A 21,026-nucleotide genomic window follows, 5' to 3' on the forward strand; every position below is an offset into this window, starting at 1 on the left:
TCTGTCCCTAATTTCATCCAGCCTCTGCCCTCCCTCATTCCCCACTTCTACCCACTCTCTGCTCTCTTTCTCCCCTTCCATCCAGCCTGAGTCCCTTTCTGTTTCTCCCCCCAATTCAGCGTCTGCCTCCTCTCTGTCCCCCCTTCCCCATACATACCCATCCTTGCCGCTGCTGCTTCTCTAGACAAAGCAAGTTACAGCCAGCACAAGGCAGAACTCTTTATTCACATGGCTGCCGGATGTGCCCCATAACAGGAAGTGATGTCCTAGAGGGCGGGACCGTCAGCCACGTGTATGGAGAATCTGGCCCCACAGTGGCTGCAGCTTGTTTTGCTGCTACTGCCGCTCATAGACAGAAGCAGCAGTAGTGGCTTGGGTGGCGATGGGAGGGAGATGGGGAAAATATGCCGCAGCACCCCTGAGAGTTTGCTGTGGCGCACTTTTGGGAAACGCTGGTCTAGATTGTTTTTAAAGTGTCAGACCAGGATGAATCCAAGCCGGCCTTTTTCTCCTAAATTCCTTAACTGTTTTCTGCTACTGTCATAAAGCAAGAGTTTATTTTTTATTTTTTTTGTTACATTTGTATCCCGCGTTTTCCCACTCATGACAGGCTCAATGCGGCTTACATGGGGCAATGGAGGGTTAAGTGACTTGGCCAGAGTCACAAGGAGCTGCCTGTGCCTGAAGTGGGAATCCAACTCAGTTCCTCAGGTCCCCAGGACCAAAGTCCACCACCCTAACCGCTAGGCCACTCCTCCACTGTTGCTACTATTTGAGATTCTACATGGAATGTTGCTATTCCACTAGAAGTCGGCCCTTGCAGATCACCAATGTGGCCGCGCAGGCTTCTGCTTCTGTGAATCTGACGTCCTGCACATACGTGCAGGACGTCAGACTCACAGAAACAGAAGCCTGCGCAGCCTTCTACATGGAATGTTGCTAGTGGAATAGCAACATTCCATGTAGAATCTCCAATAGTATCTATTTTATTTTTGTTACATTTGTACCCTGTGCTTTCCCACTCATGGCAGGCTCAATGCGGCTTACATGGGGCAATGGAGGGTTAAGTGACTTGCCCAGAGTCACAAGGAGCTGCCTGTGCCTGAAGTGGGAATCGAACTCAGTTCCTCAGTTCCCCAGGACCAAAATCCACCACCCTAACCACTAGGCCACTCCTCCACACCAGTATTGAAGTGGCGTGCATTCAAGTACAGTAGGTATTTTTCTGTTTCTGGAGGGATTACAATTATAAAATAAAAGGATTAAAATGGGACTTGAATCTGGGTCCCTTGGTTCAAAGTCCACTGCACTAACACTAGGCCACTCCTCCACTCCAGTTCCATTTTCTAGTGCTAGTGCCACATCTTGTCCTTATAGATCAGATTCATTTATATTAACAGCCCTCTTCAACTTTTCACTAGTGATAGTTCTCCAGTCTCTACATGCCAGTCTCTCGATTTTTCCCTGTCCCAACTTCATTTTGTTGATAGGAAAACGCGATCTGACCAAGGAACAATATCACCTTTGATTTATTTATTTATTATTTATTTATGGTTCATTTATACCCCACATCTTCCCACAAATGCAGGCACAATGTGGCTTTCATGAATTACAAAAGTAGAGAAGTACAACACATGAATTTTACAGCAGAATAAGGAGAGAACACTAACAGCAATTAGGGTGACTAAACAGCAGAATTACTAATGGAGTAAGTTTTTTCAAAAAGGAACGTTTTCAACATCATCTTGAAAAGGTGATGGTCAGATTGAGATTTTAGGTTCAGAGGTAAAGCATTCCAAGTCTTCGGGCTGGAATAGTGAAAAGTAGAGGCAAAAAGAAGCTTGTATTTGACACCCCGGCAAGACGGATAATGAAGTTGGAGATAGGTGCGGGCTGTGTTGATGGCATTTCTAGGTGGGAGGTCTATTAAAGGAATCATGTATTCCGGAGCTAGACCGTAAATTATTTTAATGCGTTAAGGTGCAGAGCTTGAAAGCGATTCGCTCTCTTACTGGGAGCCAGTGTAGATTGAGACGTAGAGGCTGCGCGGGAACCATGTTTGTGCTAAATATTCTCCAATTCTTTATCTAAATCTCAAATTACCAAGCCCCATTGCTGGGAGAGAGCGCAACTATAGCAGCCCACACCTGTGTAGTTGAAACAAACTACTACTTTTGGACTGTCCCCTATCATCACAGCCAGTGTCCCTCCTGAATCCTGAGGGTCAGATACAATTCTTTCTTCAGTAGTGAAAACAGATCACAAAAGATTCCTGGGTTCTGAGCAATGTTTCCTCTAATTTTTGACAGGCTATGTGCTCAAAAGCTTCCCAACAACAAGATTGTGTTGCCCGTTCTTAAAGAGAACATTATTCAGCTGATAAGTAATGCCATACTGGGAAAAGACCAAGGGTCCATTGAGCCCAGCATCCTGTCCACGACAGCGGCCAATCCAGGCCAAGGGCACCTGGCGAGCTTCCCAAACGTACAAACATTCTATACATGTTATTCCTGGAATTGTGGATTTTTCCCAAGTCCATTTAGTAGCGGTTTATGGACTTGTCCTTTAGAAAACCGTCTAACCTTTTTTTAAACTCTGCCAAACTAATTATCAACTTGTATTTCTTTCTGTTATAAAAATGCTGGCTCATAACTTTTAAATTAAAGTACATTAAATTTTGAAGTATCTCCACCTCAGCTCATCTTTATCAATAGAGTATACAAAGTTGTAGCAAGGTCATCAGTGCATACCTTTACTTGAATTACTGTCTCAATCAAAATTCCCATTAGGACAGTGTGTTTTGGTTAAGCAATGCACAGTTGATTTGATTCAGATGTTAACTCTCCCACAAAAAAAAAAAAAAAAGAGAGAACCCTGTACATGCTATATAAGGATTCAATTAACAACTTAGTAATTATTAGTAGCTCTAGGAATAGCACAATTGTGTGGCTGATTCATCCTGCTTGTAGTAGTGAAAGTGAAGTTGCTTACCTGTAATGAGGTTTCTCTGTGGGCGGCAGGGTAAGTGATACATAAAATGGATTTTATGTATCACAAAGCTTGGGACAGATTGCTGTGTGAGAGCAGTGGTAGACAAAAAAAAAAATCCACAAATAGAATGCTAGGAAATATTCCAAAAGAAATGGAGAAGAAAATGAAGAATATCTTAATCCATCTTGTGACTGTACACTCAGTATTTTTACTGTTCTGTTCCCTCAATCTTAAAAAGATATAAGGAAACTAGAAGAGGATTATAGATGGGAAACAAATGATAAAATGGATAGAATAGTTCCCTTATGAAGAAACACTGTTAGCTTTCTTCAACGTGAAAAAGGCAACTGTGAAAGGGATAGTGTAAATGGGGAATAGTTATTTACATTTAACAATAGGGGGTACACTCCCCAAAACTAGTTTTCAGCAGATTGAAAACAAATTGGGAAAAGATTTTTTTCCCCTCAGGAATTTATTGCTGGAAGATGTGGTGAAAAGGTATCTGTCATAGCTAGGTTTAAAAGCTGGTTGGACAACTTTGTGGAGGATAAGTTCATAAACCATTATCTCCGTAGCCTTGGAAAAGCCACTATTTACTCCTGAGGGTGAGCAACAGGGAATGGACCTATTCTTTGGGACCTACCAGGTGTTTTCTATTGTTCTAAATTGGCTTTTAGATTAGATGCTGGCCTTCACGGACCTGATTCTGCATGACACATCTTAATATTTTTAAATCAAGTAGATTTGGGGAAAAGGTGAGGAAAAAGGCTGCAGAAGAGGCACCCTGTTCTGCCCTGGTTTTACAGCCTGCTTTACTGACACAGACTACTCTGTAAATACTGTGAATTCTTTTGGATTCGTATTAGGTAAATGAGACTTTTATTAGAGGTTCTAAGATCTAAGATGCACAATGATATATATATATATGTATGTTACATCACTGGTCCCTACATCCAAGCAATGCTAGGAGTTTCTAGACCAGGAAAAGAAGCAATAATACACTATATTATACATACATCCATCATTGGTCCTTACATCATCCAGGCTTTTTACATCAGCTGAGAGAAGCCTCTCTTTCAGCGAAGCTGGAGTTTGACCAGGAGTCTGGTTCTATGCAATGCGTCTACCCATAGATGAGCTTCCAGCTTCACTGTAAAAACCCCCCCCCTTTTTTGTTAGGCTTAGAACTCATGTTCAGAGCTAAGGAAAATTACAGAATGCTTGAGAATTTCTCTGTTTTGGTAAATAAGCCATACTGTGGGAATGTGATCACATGTTTCTCAGTCCACGTGGCCAGTGTGAACTCGAAACAGGCTTCACCTCTCCCTTCACATACCAAATTAATTAGAGCGGTGTCTTATCTTCTACATTCCAACTTATTTTCACACAAAGTTAAACAATCATTTTTAAACAGAATTACTTTTAATCAAAAATACAGACCCCGAGTGCACTTGTCGGTCAAGGCAGAGTTGAAAATCAATCTTTAAAATTCACTTCCACTACACACCCTTCCTCATATGAATTGGTGAGCCTGTGTCTTTGCTATTTCTGTTTTTGTGGGAAAGAAGGTATGATGTAGTATGACTTTTGTTTGAGTAATAAGTGCATTTACAAGTTTTCCTCCTCCCTGCTCCCATTCCTGCAGCACATCCATGGCCTGTGTAAAATTGCTCTATTATCATGACGCATGATTTTGGTCCTAAGTGAATTGAAGCCTTTGATGAAATGTACTTTGATTTTTAAGGTATGCTGATCGGGCCAAGCAGATCAAATGCAATGCAGTGATCAATGAGGATCCAAATGCCCGATTGATCCGGGAGCTAAAGGAGGAGGTGGCGCGGCTGCGAGAGCTGCTCTTTGCCCAGGGACTGTCTGCTGTTGCATTAGGAGGTAATAGTCGCTCGTTCACTGTGAGAGAAGAGACAGGCAGGGGGAAGAGTGTCTAGCTGTTGAGTCTTTAAGGGGGTAATTTTATAACAAGACACTTGGGGAGAAGTTATCAACAAGGGCTACCATTAAAACCAGTTATTTTACCACAAATTGCAGAGGGTCCCATTTTATGCAATGAGACCCTGTGCTAAAATGGCACGACTTGTGGTAAAATAACTCATCTTAATGGTTGCCCAAGTTGATAACTCCCCTCCCCCAAGCACTTTTTTTTTTTTTGGGGGGGGGGGGGGGGGACTTGTCACGTAATTCAGGCCTATTTTAAAAAGCTAGATAGGTGCCTGTGTGCCTTTAAAAAAAATAGGAACCATGATCTAGCCCCAATAGAGCACAAGTGTAGATGCATATATTTATTTCTGCTTCAAAGTAGGAGGTATGAAATGTGTTTATACATCACACTCCCCTTCTGCTCCATCCAGATTCCAGGGAACTCCTACATGCAGATGGTGTAAGAGTAGGCACATTCTTTCTGTGTATGTACTACTTTTTACACTTGTATGCAGTCACACAGTTTTATAAAAGCCTTTTTCTCATGTAAAACAGGTTTTACTTGTAAAAAAGCTTTACAAAATTACCCCAAAAGTTATCATATTTGTTCTGCTTCCCTGTTCCATCCTTCTTTCTACCTGTGGTTTCTTTACAAACACAAAGGACATAAATCTAGTTTTCCTACTTACCTGGGGTAGGGGGTTGCAAAAGATAAGGAACTCATGTAAAGAGTAATTCTGTAATTAGGCACCTGGGTTTAGGCGCCCCTTTGCATATATGAGCCAGAAAGTATCATGTACACATGTAGGCGTCCTAAGAGCTATTCAGTAAGGGCATTCATAAATGCTGTAGCGTGCAAGTACAAGGAGGGAATATATTTATTTATTTGTTGCATTTGTATCCCACATTTTCCCACCTATTTGCAGGCTCAAGGTGGCTTACATTGTTCCATCATGGCAATTGCCATTTCCGGAGTGAGAGATACAAGTGGTATTACATTAGAGATCATGATTGGCATAGTAGATTAAACAGTGAAGTAAAAAGAGTTCATATTCGGAATTAGAGAGAGAGTGGTGTTGCGTTAGAGTTCCTTCGTGGTAGAGTAGACTTTGGTAGTCAAGTATAGAGAGTTGGGATTTATGTGGCTGCACACAGCTGAAGTTTATATCTGAGTAGACGGAAGAAGAAATTTCTGTTCCAAAAATGTCTCTGACTTCACCAAAGTGTCCCAGAAAGTGTCCATAGTTATCGGAGAAGGTTTGACAGAATAAATTACTTTTTTTTTTTTTTTAAATAATGGAAGCCATGAATAACAAGCTGGACAATTACAATCAGCAAGTCCAAGTGAAACAAAGTTAAGGGTATAGGAACTAATGAACAGGACAATTCACTCTAGTATATACATTTAGAGGCTCCCTGCCCCCCCCCCCCCCCCCCCCCCCAACGCTATGAAGAACTCAGTGAGGGAACAGGCAGTGGTAGGAGCCATCAAAAAAGAACCCCTCCCCCATTCTTATCCATGAACTTCATCTAAGGTGAAAGGCGCCTCCACAATCCATAAGGTGTTTAAATGCTCAGATAGAACCAATCAACCTTTGTGAAGAGTTGTCAGTTTTGTCATCAGATAGATGTGATCTATTTTCAATATAAGCTGTTTCTTGGTGGACATGTCCTGCTGCTTCCAGTGTAAAGTTAAGCACAGTCAGGCTGCTATGGGGACCAGGGACACCTACTTTGCTCACCATTGTCACTATATGTTGAGCAGTGTTCGCAGCACAGTCACAGAGAGTGCCTGTAGGGTCCTCCACATTCTTTCCAGGGTCACCACCGATTCTCCTAAGGGAGCTAGATCTGATTTTGCTCCCTGCTCCTGCAGTTAAGTAATCGCCTCATCTGGCCTGGCACCGCTGATAGAGATGACAGAGATATCCGCAACCATGCCTTTTGTGTGCAGGGAGAGCTCAGCTTCGGCCCGACTAATCCCCGTTCTTGAAATTCTACATCCTTCCGCACCCCCTCCCCATCCCAGCCCCTCCCATAGCTTGATAGGCCCCTGTAAGTCAAAGAAGGAAATGTTCACCCCTACAATCCCATCCCTAATTTCCACTGTGATAATGAGCCATACCAAACTGTAGCAGCTTAATATTTGATGAACAGCAGTCAACTACTAAAGGGCTTATTTCCAGAACCCGCTAAGTCCATATTAGTTGCATTGGTCTTAGAGGGTTTTGGAAATAAGCCCTTCAATAGTACAACATTTCATATCTTAGATAAGAAATAGCTCATCATAGTATAAATCTCACTTGTGTATTCCTTACGTAAACATAAGAGCGCATCTTATTATTAGCCTGGTCATACCGCTTCAGAAATTAATCAGTCTGGTTGTTCAGTGTCCCCTCTTGGAGTGTCTGAATTATACTGCAGCTGACGGCTCTTTTGATCAACCCTCCGCCAGCACTGTACGTGATGGATCTTGTGCTGCGGTACCAGTCTCTTAAGGGTTCTTTAAGTAGCTTAGCTTACCATAGCAATTGTTGAGTTTCTTGTAGTGTGGAAACTTTATGCAGTTGATTAAGCAGAGGGAAAGTCAGGCCAAATGGATATTGCCAGTGATATCCAAAATCTCTTTGCTCACAGAGCATTATAGCTGAAATGTCTGTAAAAAGTTCCACTTCTTCCCACAGTATATGGCCCACCTTGTTTGCCATGCAACATAGTAACATAGTAACATAGTAGATGACGGCAGAAAAAGACCTGCATGGTCCATCCAGTCTGCCCAAGATAAACTCATATGTGTATACCGTACCTTGAATTTGTACCTGTCCTTTTCAGGGCACAGACCATATAAGTCTGCCCTGCAGTATTTCCCGCCTCCCAACCACCAGTCCCGCCTCCCATCACCGGCTCTGGTACAGACCGTATAAGTCTGCCCTCCCCTATCCTCACCTCCCAACCACCACCCCCTCTTCCCCCCAACTGCTCCGCCACCCAATTTCAGCTAAGCTTCCTTAATTGGAAATTTCAAGAAGCAGGCTACTATGTCTCTTGGGTTGCCCGAGGATTTGAGGCCCAATGCCTGGTGTACACACTCAGAATCTATGGAGGGCAATTCAGTTGCCTGATCTGCAGTGAGAAGGAATTAGTGACAAATACTCTGTATCAGCTCCGCTATGTTCTGTTCCTTCTCCACCTCAGAGACCCCTTGGACTTTTAAGTTGTTTCAGTGGACCTGATTTTCACCATCTTGTGTGGAAAAACATCCACACAAGAAAAACAGGTCCAATCGACAACCAAATAATAATTGCTAAATTCAGCAAATAAAAAAGAGTCTTAAGACTCTCCGAGAGAGAGAGAGTGAAACTGTACTCTGGAAATTCAAGGATGAAACATTCGCTCAAATAGCCATGTTTTTATAGTTGTCTTAAACTCCTTAATAGAGGAAATGCCGCAGACAGGAAGTGGTAACTTGTTTCAAAAAGCAGAGGCAGTAAAATAAAAAGCACTATGCCTCGTAGATTCAAGGTGTGCCTGTTTTGGGCCAGGAAGAAGCAATCAATAATCGTTTATAGAACAAAGGACTCATAATGGAGTGTAGGGGATTGTAAGGGTGATCAAGTAATCCAGGAAACCCACTTTAAACGTCTTAAAGGTGAGTAGCAATATCTTGTAAGTGATTCTTTGTTCTATAGGTAACCAATGTTTTTCTATAAGCAAAGGAGTAACGTTGATTTTTTTATGCAACTGTCCATATCGGTGTGTATATTCTGCTTTATGCTTATTATTTCCGTACTCAGCTCTGCCAACCAGCCCTGTAGTTCTTCATGGCTTAAAGGCTGAGATTCACTTTCTTGATCAGGCAATGCCACAAGATGCTCCTTGGTCAACTCTGGTTCCACGTGCCCTAGTACCATCTTGGAGCTCGCCTGCTCTGGCTACTCTGCTGGCCAATATACGTAAATTGTCAGGTCCAGTTTGGATTTCTTGCTTGCCATCAGTTGCCTTGTGGTTACAAGTACTTCTTTTTACTAGCTGTTGTGGGTGTGGAGGAGCCTACCAACTAAGCATCCATTACCTGGGTGATGTCACTTCCTCCCTCCACAGCCTATGTTCTATTTCTGAACCACACCCCATTCAGTAATTCTTGGATCCCAGGTGATCACCTGCTGAACATCAGAAACACACTCCCTATGGGTAAGCACCACATTCAGTGTTGTCTCCTCTCCTGTGTGTTCTGTTACTAGTTGCTGTAACAATTATTCAGGAAGAGAATCCAGGAATCCTGCTTCTCGGTGACACCAAAGCCAGGATGTCCTAATCAATATCCAACAGACTGAAATCACCTTTGCAATTTTGTACCCACTGCAACATGTTGGAAACCACAGCAGATAAGAAAATGTTAGGAGGATTAATTACAATTAATTAGATCCCCGTAGATAACACTACAAACCATGTATATAAATCAAGAGGGTATAGAAAGGGGGTCTGCCAAAAACTGGAAGAAAGAGGAATATTGCCACAGAAAAAAGCTGCACAAAGCAACCAGTGCAAATTTAAGATCTCTAATTTTAAAGATGAAAGTAAAGAAGAATATATGTGATAACATCTTAAAACAATTGAGGACTTTTGTAGGAAAAGAAGCAGAGAATAAGGAGACCTAGGCAAGAGCATCAGAAGAAAAGTGTATCTAGCAATTTTAAGGGAAGCATCAGAAAAGAACATAAAAAGTAAAGCTGGTGTAGAGAGAAAAAAGAGGGTCTAAAAAGGAGCACCAGAAAATGGCTAGTACACAGTGACAAAGAAGGGATCTAGAAAGAAACACAACAGAAAAGTCATTGTAGAACAATAGGCGGCTTAGAACAGAATACTGGGACGATGCAAAAACAAGAGAATGAGACAAAGGTAGGACAAGCCAAGAAGTCAAATAACGAGGAAGAAGACAGGCAGGGGAAGGACCTGGAGGTGGAGAATTTGACGGTTGAGTGCCTAACCTACGTGGAAATAGATCATATGCTGGGTGGGTTCCAGGAGAGAGAATGACCCAGGTTGAACTTAACACCTAATGCAGAGGATCAGAATATGATAAGATGAAGAATACAGTAGAAAAGGACCAGCCATCGGTAATAATGGTAATAAATCAGATACAATATTCTGCAGCAGAAATTATTGTTGTACGTTGCCTTGGGTGAATCTCTTTGTAAATGCCGTTAATAAATTCCAATAAATAAAATTACTGAGGGAATCCCACGAACAAGGATACAGGGCCAGAAGAAAAAGAGAAAGATAACTAAAAGAGAACATACCTAAATCTGCGCTACCCAAGCTGTAAAGGACTTAAATACAAATCATCTTACGCATCCAGTTTTTCCTACTTAAGTACACAACTGTGGAACGCATTACCAAAAGCCCTGAAAACGACGTACGACCACCTAAACTTCCGGAAAACACTAAAAAGTAACCTGTTCAAAAAGGCATACCCTACCGATCCAACTTAAATGCCCGATCTCTGTAACACAACCAAACTAAAGTATGTAATGGACATAACACAACCCTTCCGCTGTACAATTCCCTAATGTGGCTGTGCCACATGAACTTTATCTTACCACAACATCACTTTGTATTTGTTCACACATCTCCGGTACTATGTAAGCCACATTGAGCCTACAAATAGGTGGGAAAATGTGGGATACAAATAAAATAAATGTGAAAATAAATCGCTGCGTGCAGAGGTATCCCTGGTATTTCAAAGGATTAAGATCAAAAACCTAAAACTTCATTAACAGCAGACAACCCTAAATTCGTATGTTCCAGTAATATTGAAAGTAGCAGAAGCACAAAATCTGCAGAGATATAAATAAAACAGAGAGAGAGAGAGAGACATCAAAATAAGCTATTTAGAGAGAATGCAGTTATGGAACTGGGAAAAAGCATTAGTATGGTAAAAATACCACAGCAAAGACCACCTGCAGAGCACAACCAAGAAGCAGAATGGCTACCCATCGTATTGGAGAATTTGGAAAAAAACAAACATGAAATTTGTGGAATGGCCTAAAGTAGCAATAAGATTTGGAAAGCAGGTTAACAAGAACCCCAAATTAGAAAACCCCCGACGCAGATGAAGTTTTTTGATTCAGTTAACGTTTCTGTATCAAGACCTCATAAACTGCAAAAACCAATTGATGAGGCAGCCAGGTGTAACACAAAGAACGTTTCTTCTTCCAAAGGGTGTTCCAAGTACTTGTTCCCACAAATTACAGACAGATTAGTATCTTGTTAACCTCCAATTTATAAATTTTTTCTCTTTAACATCCCTTCCCTTTTGGTGTTGGCTGTTCTTTTTCTTCCTTTATTAAATACCCTTTCTCAGGACTTCCGGTGACGTCATGAGCTAGAGAACAGCGTGCTGTCGAAGCTCCAAGACCCCGACCTCCACTAAAGTAATAAATATTGAGGTGGAACCTACGGAATCGCTCCATTATATGGAAAAATACCTAAAAGTGCTTCAGGCAGACATGGCTCAAAAATCTGCGAAGAAAGAAAAGAGCAAAGTGAGTGGTAAAATGGCGGAAGAAGCTGTGGCTCCCGGACCCGCGTTCATAGAAGCTCAACTAACCCAGCTTACCCTAGCAGTCGAAAAGGCATGGGAACCCAAGTGGTTAGCGCTTACCAATAAATTGGAATCATACCAGACCGCGTTGGATGGAATGGGAATCCGCGTGGGAGACTTGGAGACGCGAGTCTCGGTGGTGGAGGATGACTCGCGCGGTTTCGGCCCAGACATAGTTAACATGCGCCGCCAACTCACAGAGCAGAGAAACCTGCTCGATGACTGAAAACAGGGCACGCATGAATAACATATGAATTGTTGGACCGGATGAAGTATTCCCTGAGAGAAACCTGGAAACTTGGCTAGAAAATTGGCTGTCCAAAGAACTGGCACTTACAGATACGATGGGCCCAGTAGTGATAGAAAGGGCGCACCGCGTGGGCCATCGGCTGGAAGATCGCAATCACCCACGTGTAGTCATTGCCAAAATCTTAAATTATCGCCACAAAGTGGAAATCCTCAAAGGTTTTAAGCTCAAGTGCGACTCGTTGAAATACAATAATAGAAATATTTTGATTTTTCAGGACTTTTCCACACTTGTACAAGAAAAGAGGAAGTAAATACCCTTCCTCATCCCCTTCTATATTTAAGTTTATTAGTTTAATTGTAGAACTAAGACATGCTGTATTTTATGCTCAAGAGCCACAACATGCTCAGTAGAGCTTAAGAACTTTTCCTAGAAAGCTTGGGAAATTGTATTCTTACTGGTACCATTGGAATGACAGAACCACACACATCAAGAATCTAGTTTGTTTACAAACATGTATGACTGTTCTCTTCGAACAACACCTTACAGGTGAGCAACTTTGCTTTACACTGTGTTTTTTCTCTCCTTTGTCTGTTTCTTTCATATGAGAAAGATCTGAAGATTGAACACAGCAGTGTTGGTGATGGAGCAGAGTTGCCAGCGTTACCTTTCCATTCCACCTCGGCTAAAATGGACCAGACCCCACCTTCGCCAACCTTTAATGGACAGCTGGAAGCATACACAGACCTAGATGAGCAGGAGATCTGCACAGAAGAAGCTATGGAAAGACTACAGGTATTTGCAGAGGGGTTGTTTTTGGACACAGTGCCACAAGGGTCCGTACATCACAGTAAAACCTGTATTTTCCCTGAACATGTTTTCATGCTTTTGGACTATTGTAAAGCACGTTAACATTTGTTTTTCTTTTATTTAAATTTAGCTCACACCTTTTTCAGTAGTAACTTAAGCTTAATTACTTTCAAGTACACAAGGCATGTATTATAATTACGCCATCAGTAAAACTGGTCACACTGCAGTTATCTTGTTCATAGGATCTTATTGATCTTTACGGACTGATATCATAGATGACTTCCAATACATGTGGGCTTCAAAAAGATGGAGGTAGGTCTAGAAGAGTCTTAAGTTTTTGAACAATTGCAAAAAGAAATAAAATTAGATTATATATGATGTGTCTTGCTGGATCAGGCTATAGGTCCATCAAGGGATCTAGGTGTCGTCGTTGATAATACGTTCAAACCTTCCGCTCAGTGTGCTACTGCAATGAAGAAAGCAAATAGAATGTTAAGTATTATTAGGAAAGGAATGGAAAAAAAAAATGAGGACATTATAATGCCCTTGTATCGCTCCATGGTGCGACCGCACCTCGAATATCATGTTCAATTCTGGTCGCCACATCTCAAAAAAGATATACTGGAATTAGAAAAGGTGCAAAGAAGGGCGTCGAAAATGATAAAATGGGTGGGACGACTTCTCTATGAGGAAAGGCTAAAGCGGCTAGGGGTCTTCACTCTGTCCCATGAAACAAAATATCAAAAAATATACACAGAATGTATAAATGCAAATATAATAGTCTTAAGGGCTGTTAGACTAAAGTGAGGAAGAGTCTCATATATAATACACGATGATATTTCTTTCACTCAACAGGTGAATCAATTGCACGTGTTCATGTCTTAATCATTGACTCAGCCTCCACCATCCTAATTATACTGGCAAAAAAATGACTTGCACAACTTTTTAAATATGCTTCTCAATAATGCACACTGCACTTATCTTAGGCAAGTTGGTGCGCTCTTAAAACCCCGACAGGTCCCCGTTTCGTATTGACTTTATGAACTATGTGGAGTACAACCTGCTACATTAATTATAGACTTTGTTCTACAGCCGGATCGGGACTGGATCTTGAAAACTTTCTTTAAACATAGACATGAAGTCTTTCTGAATTGCAAAGTCAAAGTATTTCCTGATATTGCTAGACAAACTCAGAAAAGACGTCAGTCTTTTTTGAAACTTCGTGATCGTGTATTGTTACAGGGGGGAATTTTCTGGCTTAATTTTCCTTGCAAATGTGTTGTTAAATTTCAATCAATTAAATATGTTTTCTTTGAGAGTGATCAGTTAGCAAAATTCCTAGACTCCAGACAAGAACCAGCCGTAAACTCTCTTGTGCTTCCTCCATTAGTATCTACTCCGTGATAGGATAAGTGGGAACATGTTCTATTCATTTTTTCCTAGGTTAACCAATTTTTGAATTGTGCCTTGCCTATAATTGTGGACTTTAGCAGTAATTATCATTTAATAGATTTTCTTTATAAAATATTTTCTTGTATGGTATGATAATACTCCTTTTCTGTACAAGTGTATCTTGTAAAATTCATTAAAATTACAAATAAATTAAAAAAAAAAAACCCCGACAGGTCCCCGTTTCGTATTGACTTTATCAAGGGGGAGTGCCTAATTAGTGCCTAAGTGGGCAAAATACATAGGGCCTAATATTCAGGAGAGGCTTTTGCCTGGTTAAATTATGGTCAGCTGGCAGTCCACTGTTATCCAGCGGCACTAGGCAGATCACCCTGGCATAATCTGGGTAGTGCAGGGGCAGTCCAAGGGCAGAGTGGGGTGGACCAGAAGTTATGCAGGCACCAGCGATATTACATAGTCATAGGTTGTACCAAATATTTGTATTCTATTCAGTTTGACCCCAAATAATGCCCCAAATACATTATCTGTATTTGGCTAAATAGTGATTTAAATTTGAATATGAATAAACCAGGGCTCTATTGTGCTAAATCCTACTGAAATAAACACTTGATTTCATGTTGTTTCTTTTATTATTTATGTTAAAGTTCAATGTATTTGCATTTAGCCGAATAATATTTTTCACGATTCATATTCGGCCAAATAGTAAAATATGCTGTTCGGTACAGCTCTACATAGTAGTCCTAACTTTGCCCAGTTAGCTATGCAGGTACGGCACTGAATATCAAAAATACCTGCATGAGTTTGAGGCGCCCCTGACCACCCAAATATTCAATGCCAGCGCCTTGGCTCTGAATATCCGAGTCTCATCTAGCTAGTGGTGGTCAGTGCTGAAAAGAACTATCATCACTGCCAGCTGAATATTGACCCAGAAGAGTTTAGAAATAGAAGTAAAGGATATCTGTGTATAAATTAGGAAGGGTTGGGGTATGTGGGTGATAGGGAACAATTCTTGGGGGAGAAGGGGCTTCCCTTCCACCTCCACTCCCCAAGAAGAAGGCATTAAGGGCCCTATGCACCACAAAATGAAAATGCGGGTTTCCTCAGCGACCCTCCAGACCGGTCAAGACGCGTGGGTTATGTACTCCTACCAGCAGAGGGAGACTGAGAAAATACTTGACCGGTCTTGACCGGTCTGGAGGGTCTAGAGGAAAGAAAATTAGCAGGTAAGATCTAATTTCACCATTCCATTGGTTTTGCAGGAAACGGAGAAGATCATTGCTGAGTTGAATGAGACATGGGAGGAAAAACTACGCAAAACAGAAGCGATTCGCATGGATAGGTGAGTCCTACTGTGCAGCGGGAGAGAAGTAACTTTGCATCTGGCCTATGTTTGGGTTTATGGATGTATGATTTGTGAAGCTTGCTGAACTGCAAATGTTTTTGATCACAAGAAGGTAAGAAAAACATCATTGATTATGATACAACACTATTGAGACAGAGTATGTATCTGGCAGTAGTTGAACCATCTCCACTGTTCTTTGTTTTATGAAATTGTCTGCTGTAGGCACACTTAATAATCGTGGTGTCTAGAGGGCTAGAATTGGCACATGCCAGTCCCCAGGGCCCAGGGATAGTAAACTCATTGGAGGCTGTTTGGAAGAGAAAAGCTGGTGACCCTTAATTTCTGAGGGTCAATCTCTAGGTAGATCATTTCTGGGTGGTCATTCCCCCCCACCCCCCCAAACGCTTTCCCCAAGTGCTTCCTGATACAACTGTTAGCTGGAGATGGGATCTCCTCCGGCTGTGACACCCGATTCTATTCTTAAAGGTCAAGAGAAGGATAAAATATTGGCTCACCTAGGGGGTTGTTCTTATGTAAAACCCGAATTAGAGCGATCCCAGGACTTCAAAATTATCAGACTTTGTTGGTTTGCTAATTGCTTCATGTTGCTAAGCTCACCTTAGCGGCTGCTTGGAAGACACCAGGAGTCCCACTTTTAGCTAAGTGGAGATCTCGACTTTACACTATATTCGTGGTCTGGCGTGAAGAAGGAAGCAGAGAGACTGGGGGAGGAGACCCTAGTCTTGCCCTGAAGCTTAGGCATTAGTTTTGTGGAACAACATCCTCAGGTAAGGAAACAGCAGGAGTCCTCGTCACAATGCATCCTGCTCCATCGCCATCTTGACTGGGTAGACGCCATCTTGCTGCTGGACTGCTACCTGCATCTTAGTATTGGTGAGTTGTTAATTGAATTGCTAATGGAATAGGAGTTTGTAAACTTAGATTACTAGTTATATACAAGAGAAATAGTTTGAGAAAGAGAGAGTTTATTTTCTTTTAAAAAGCCACTGTCCTTCGTATGCTAGAGTTTGCCAAAATGGCCACGGACGACTGAAGCTCCATTCAGGAATTCAGAATAGGAATGGGTTTTTGTCTGCAATGTAAATATCCACAGATTAATTGATACTTTATAAACCGATAGGGCCACAGACTGCGTCTTGATCGGACTCTGTTTCCAACAGCAACTGTGACATAGCTTCTATCTTTGGGATTCTCTATTATAAATTTTATCCAATCAAGTTGAAAGTGTTCCTCAGTATATATAAGGGAGCCAAACCTTTATGTCGGCAGGCCCTTACAGATATGTAAAACATCTCTGAGATTCTTGGACACCACCTTTCTTGAAGTTATTTTGGAGGATTCTTCTGTTTAAGGAACTGACAGTTTTGAAGGATTTAAAATAGTGACATGTATTTAATCTCTGCTAAAAAAAAAGATTTTCTTCTGAGGCAGATATTCAATGTCAAAACACAGTTGTTGGGACTTCAAGTTTAATGTTATTGTTAACATGATTTCTATAGTGTGTTCCAGATATTTCCAAATTTAAGCTAGTTCATATGTGGTCTTATGTTAAACTTCTGCGTATGAGGTTTTAGTCTTTCATGCTTGTTTGAAAGGATAATTGTCTTTGTTCTGTTATTTTTATTTTATTTTTACTTCAAAATGTTAACATTAACATCTTTCATAGTATTTGTCTTTTCTGATCTTCACTACCACCTTTTTTGCCCTATCTGGAGACACCCTGCTCTGAAATAGTTATGACTTCTTGTCTTTCAGAGAGTCACTACTGGCTGAGATGGGTGTGGCTTTAAGGGAAGATGGTGGGACAGTGGGAGTCTTCTCCCCCAAGAAGGTAAGTGGCTACATGTCTATGGAACCTAATAGGAAGTTTCAGTGATTCTTAATTTCAATGTTGAGGGCTATCCAGAGATATTTTAAAAAATAGCTCTATACCTGCTGTATTCTACATGACATTTTATGTTTCAACAATTTTTATTGATGATACAACCACTAATACAACCGACACGCTCAGTTTACATCAAATTAAACACATTTCAACTTAATGTGCGCAATATACTGGGCTCACCATCAACAGTTTGAATATTTTCCTCCCCACTCCCTTACCCCCCCCCCCCCCCATCTTATCTTAACTAGTCACCTAACATTTTTCCCAAGGCTCCATATCCATGTAGGTGAATGTTCCTTGCCTAGCTTGACTTGCAGATTAGCCTTGCCTGCATTCTTCTCTAAGACTAAATCCATTAGAGGGGGTAATTTTATAAAGCTGCTTTTGTGTGTTGAGCCACATGGAGAAAAGGACTTTTGTAAAATTGTATGGATATAATACATCTGTATAAGTAAGCATGCAGAAAGATTGCACCTAATTAAAAACACATTCTATATAATAAAACGCACCTCCAACATTCTGAAGCTGACTGCATGGCTGAGGCATTCCTGCTCTCTGTATCCATCTCCTGAATTGACATCACGTACTTCCAGGTTCGTCACAAGCAGAACTGACCAACCACACGAGGTTTCTTGGCTTCAGAATGTTGGAGGTGCATTCTATTAAATAGGATTGATCAGTTCCTTGAAGCACAGCCAGAGCTCAGCGTCCTGCACAGTAACGCTCAGACACCAGAGAGAGAGGAGGGGGGGGGGGGGCTGACACCAGAGAGAGGGGGGGGGAGGTATCTCTGTCACACACACACACTCTCTCTCTCACACACACACACACTCTCCCTCACACACAGTCAATGTCTTTCTTTCTTTCTCTCACACACACACACTCTCCCTCACACACAGTCAATGTCTTTCTTTCTCTCACACACACACACTCTCCCTCACACACAGTCAATGTCTTTCTTTCTTTCTCTCTCACACACACACACTCTCCCTCACACACAGTCAATGTCTTTCTTTCTCTCTCACACACACACACTCTCCCTCACACACAGTCAATGTCTTTCTTTCTTTCTCTCACACACACACACTCTCCCTCACACACAGTCAATGTCTTTCTTTCTCTCACACACACACACACTCTCCCTCACACACAGTCAATGTCTTTCTCTCACACACACACACTGTCTCTCACACACTCTATGTCTCACATTGTATCACATTCATTCTCTATGTGTCACACAGTCACTCACACACTCTCTTGGTCTCATACACTGAGTCTCCAAAAGAGTCTGTGTCTCACACACACTCTCTCTCTCGCACACACTGTATCTGTGTGAAATACACTCTCTCGCACACACACACTCTCTCACAGACACACTCGCACCCAGACTCACTCTCTCTCTCTCTCTCTCACACACAGTCACTCTCACATACACTCTCTCAAACATACACACTCCGATGAAAACCTTGCTAGCGCCCATTTCATTTGTGTCAGAAACGGGCCTTTTTTACTAGTATTTTATAAAATATAACAGTACATTCATAAGTATGTGCACATTTACATCATCTTTGGGATAGGTAAAAGCTTGTGTGCTATTTGGGTTGGTTTTGTCTTTGTATAATAGGTATAACATTGGCACCTTTTTGTTTTTTGGATATATACACAGGCTGAGAGCAGCAGAGTGAGGCTCACAGGGAAATAGCCCTACAGCACTCTCTTCTAAAATTACGCTCAGAAGGTCCATCCAGATTTTTCTTTTGACCCCAGTAAAATAGGCTACCATAACCAAGTGCACTCTTGTCAGTAACATTGCATAATTCACTTGACTCAGGCAGCCTTGAGCTTGGAAGGGCATGCAAAGGCTCATAATCTCAGAACTGTGACAGTGTTGGTGGTCTTGCCTGAAGTTAATTTCTATAGAAAAGATATACAAGGTTAAAACATGAACTTCTGTTCACACATTTACATCTTTGGAAGAGAGATTCTCAGTGTAACAGGTTGGTCAAGCTGCCATTCAGAATCTTGTTAAGCTTTATATAATCCATCCTTCCTAGGGCCCTATTCTTTTATTTCAGGTTGCCAAAAGCATATAAAATACATATAACTAGCAAAAACATGCTGTTTGATGGCCACTGGCACTCTGCTTGTTTCCTGTTTTTTTGTTAAAGGCAGCATGTAGCTATGGATTCTCATGTGTGAGAACTATATATCATGATTATCCTCGGAGAAAGCAAAGTTGCTTACCTGTAACAGGTGTTCTCTGAGGACACCAGGATATTAGTCCAACTCCTTATGGAACCCTCTTTCCTCCTCTAGGTGTTGGCCTCTCCAAATAATAGATATATGTGGAACTGAGATAGCCCTACATAGTAGTGATAGCCTAGAACATGGGCAATACATTGCTCTAGAAAGCTCTTAGAACTTTAATTTGCCCCAGCCTGGGTTCTGTTGAATGACATCACCAATGTATGAGGACTGATAACCATTTTGTCCTCAGAGTACTTGCTCCAAGTAAATAGCTTCGGTTTGCTCACCTACCCTTTTCATCAGAATGGAGCTGTTGACACTCTTGCTTTTGCTTACTTGCAGACTCCCCATTTAGTGAATTTAAATGAAGATCCCCTGATGTCTGAATGCTTGTTGTATCATATTAAGGATGGTATCACCAGGTAATGCTAATACTTGAACTCTTGAGCAAAAACTATGTTTTTCTTTCTCACTTCCTTCTCCACTTTCCTTCCTTTTTTTTCTCTTCCTTTTTGTCTGTTTATTCTTTCCTTTGATTTTTGTTTGTTCCTTTTTTTTCTTCTTATTCCTTCCCTTCATTGCAGTAGTTTGCACGGTTGGTTTATTTGTGACCCTCCTCAAATTGAATTAATGACAACACCTTAAAGGACAAAAAAAAAACAAGAAACCTATGTCAGTAGGTAAATATTTGTAAATCAGAGTGAAGAAAGGTTCAGCAAATCTTAGGTCAGAAATGGAGGAAAAACTTTCCAGAACTCCCAGTGAGGTAGAAGTCTGTGAAACCTGCCAAGTGCAATAAGTGTTTTAAAGGCAAGAAAGCAGAGGAATGTGAACCCTGCCTTTGTTATAGATATCACTCAAAGATGTCAAAAGTTTAAAGAGGATTTTTTTTTTTAATGTTCAATATACCTGATTGATTGCAAATAGATTTCACCCTTGTTATTATTGGTTGACTGAGGAGTGGTCAGGGCCAGTGTAAGAAAATGAGTCCCAAAGACTTCCAGGAAACTGGCTTTAAAAGGAAGGGTGCTGTAGACTACTACTACTATGTGGTATCCACGTTGTAGAGTATGCTTTGGTAAATCCTTGTCATAAAATTGGAAATTTGGGCTTACAAATGTTAACAGTTCATCAAGAAGCAGACCACTCTATACCAGCAGGTAAAGAAAAGATTCTCTACTTCACAAGGGAATGAGAGGCAAGATCATTTGTATTGCTCTGTTTTACCTTTTCAGAGTTCTTCCTTATATAGTAATAAATGTGTATCTAATAGACTTGAAGCATACAGGGAAACAGAATCGGGATAAGAACAGATTTCTATGAATTGGGATATTTTGAGGTTCACATCTAAACTAGTGGTGTGCTTTATTAATTGGAACAGAAATTGATATCTTCCAAATGGTTATAATTCTGTGAAAAGACTGCACTTTTAAATCCTTTAGACTAGAGTTGGACCTTCAGAACCACAGAAGTACTGTTCCATGTCATCTATCCGTCAGTTTCTCTTCTTATTTTCTAACTCTTCTGAACTCTT

General features: G+C 41.2%; 1 protein-coding gene across 2 annotated transcripts in view; it reads left to right on the forward strand.

The window, feature by feature from the left end:
• Positions 1-21,026, forward strand: part of KIF1C (kinesin family member 1C) — a 199,345-nt gene that overhangs the window by 149,715 nt on the left and 28,604 nt on the right. For both annotated transcript variants that reach the window (XM_030187259.1, XM_030187260.1), the window contains exons 12-16: positions 4,736-4,881; positions 12,391-12,572; positions 15,257-15,336; positions 17,116-17,191; positions 19,835-19,914. In XM_030187259.1, coding sequence (XP_030043119.1) covers positions 4,736-4,881; positions 12,391-12,572; positions 15,257-15,336; positions 17,116-17,191; positions 19,835-19,914 — 564 coding nt within the window. The remainder of the gene's footprint in view (positions 1-4,735; positions 4,882-12,390; positions 12,573-15,256; positions 15,337-17,115; positions 17,192-19,834; positions 19,915-21,026) is intronic.

The sequence above is a fragment of the Microcaecilia unicolor genome, chromosome 14 (assembly GCF_901765095.1).
Source record: "Microcaecilia unicolor chromosome 14, aMicUni1.1, whole genome shotgun sequence".
In the NCBI taxonomy this organism is placed as follows: domain Eukaryota; kingdom Metazoa; phylum Chordata; class Amphibia; order Gymnophiona; family Siphonopidae; genus Microcaecilia; species Microcaecilia unicolor.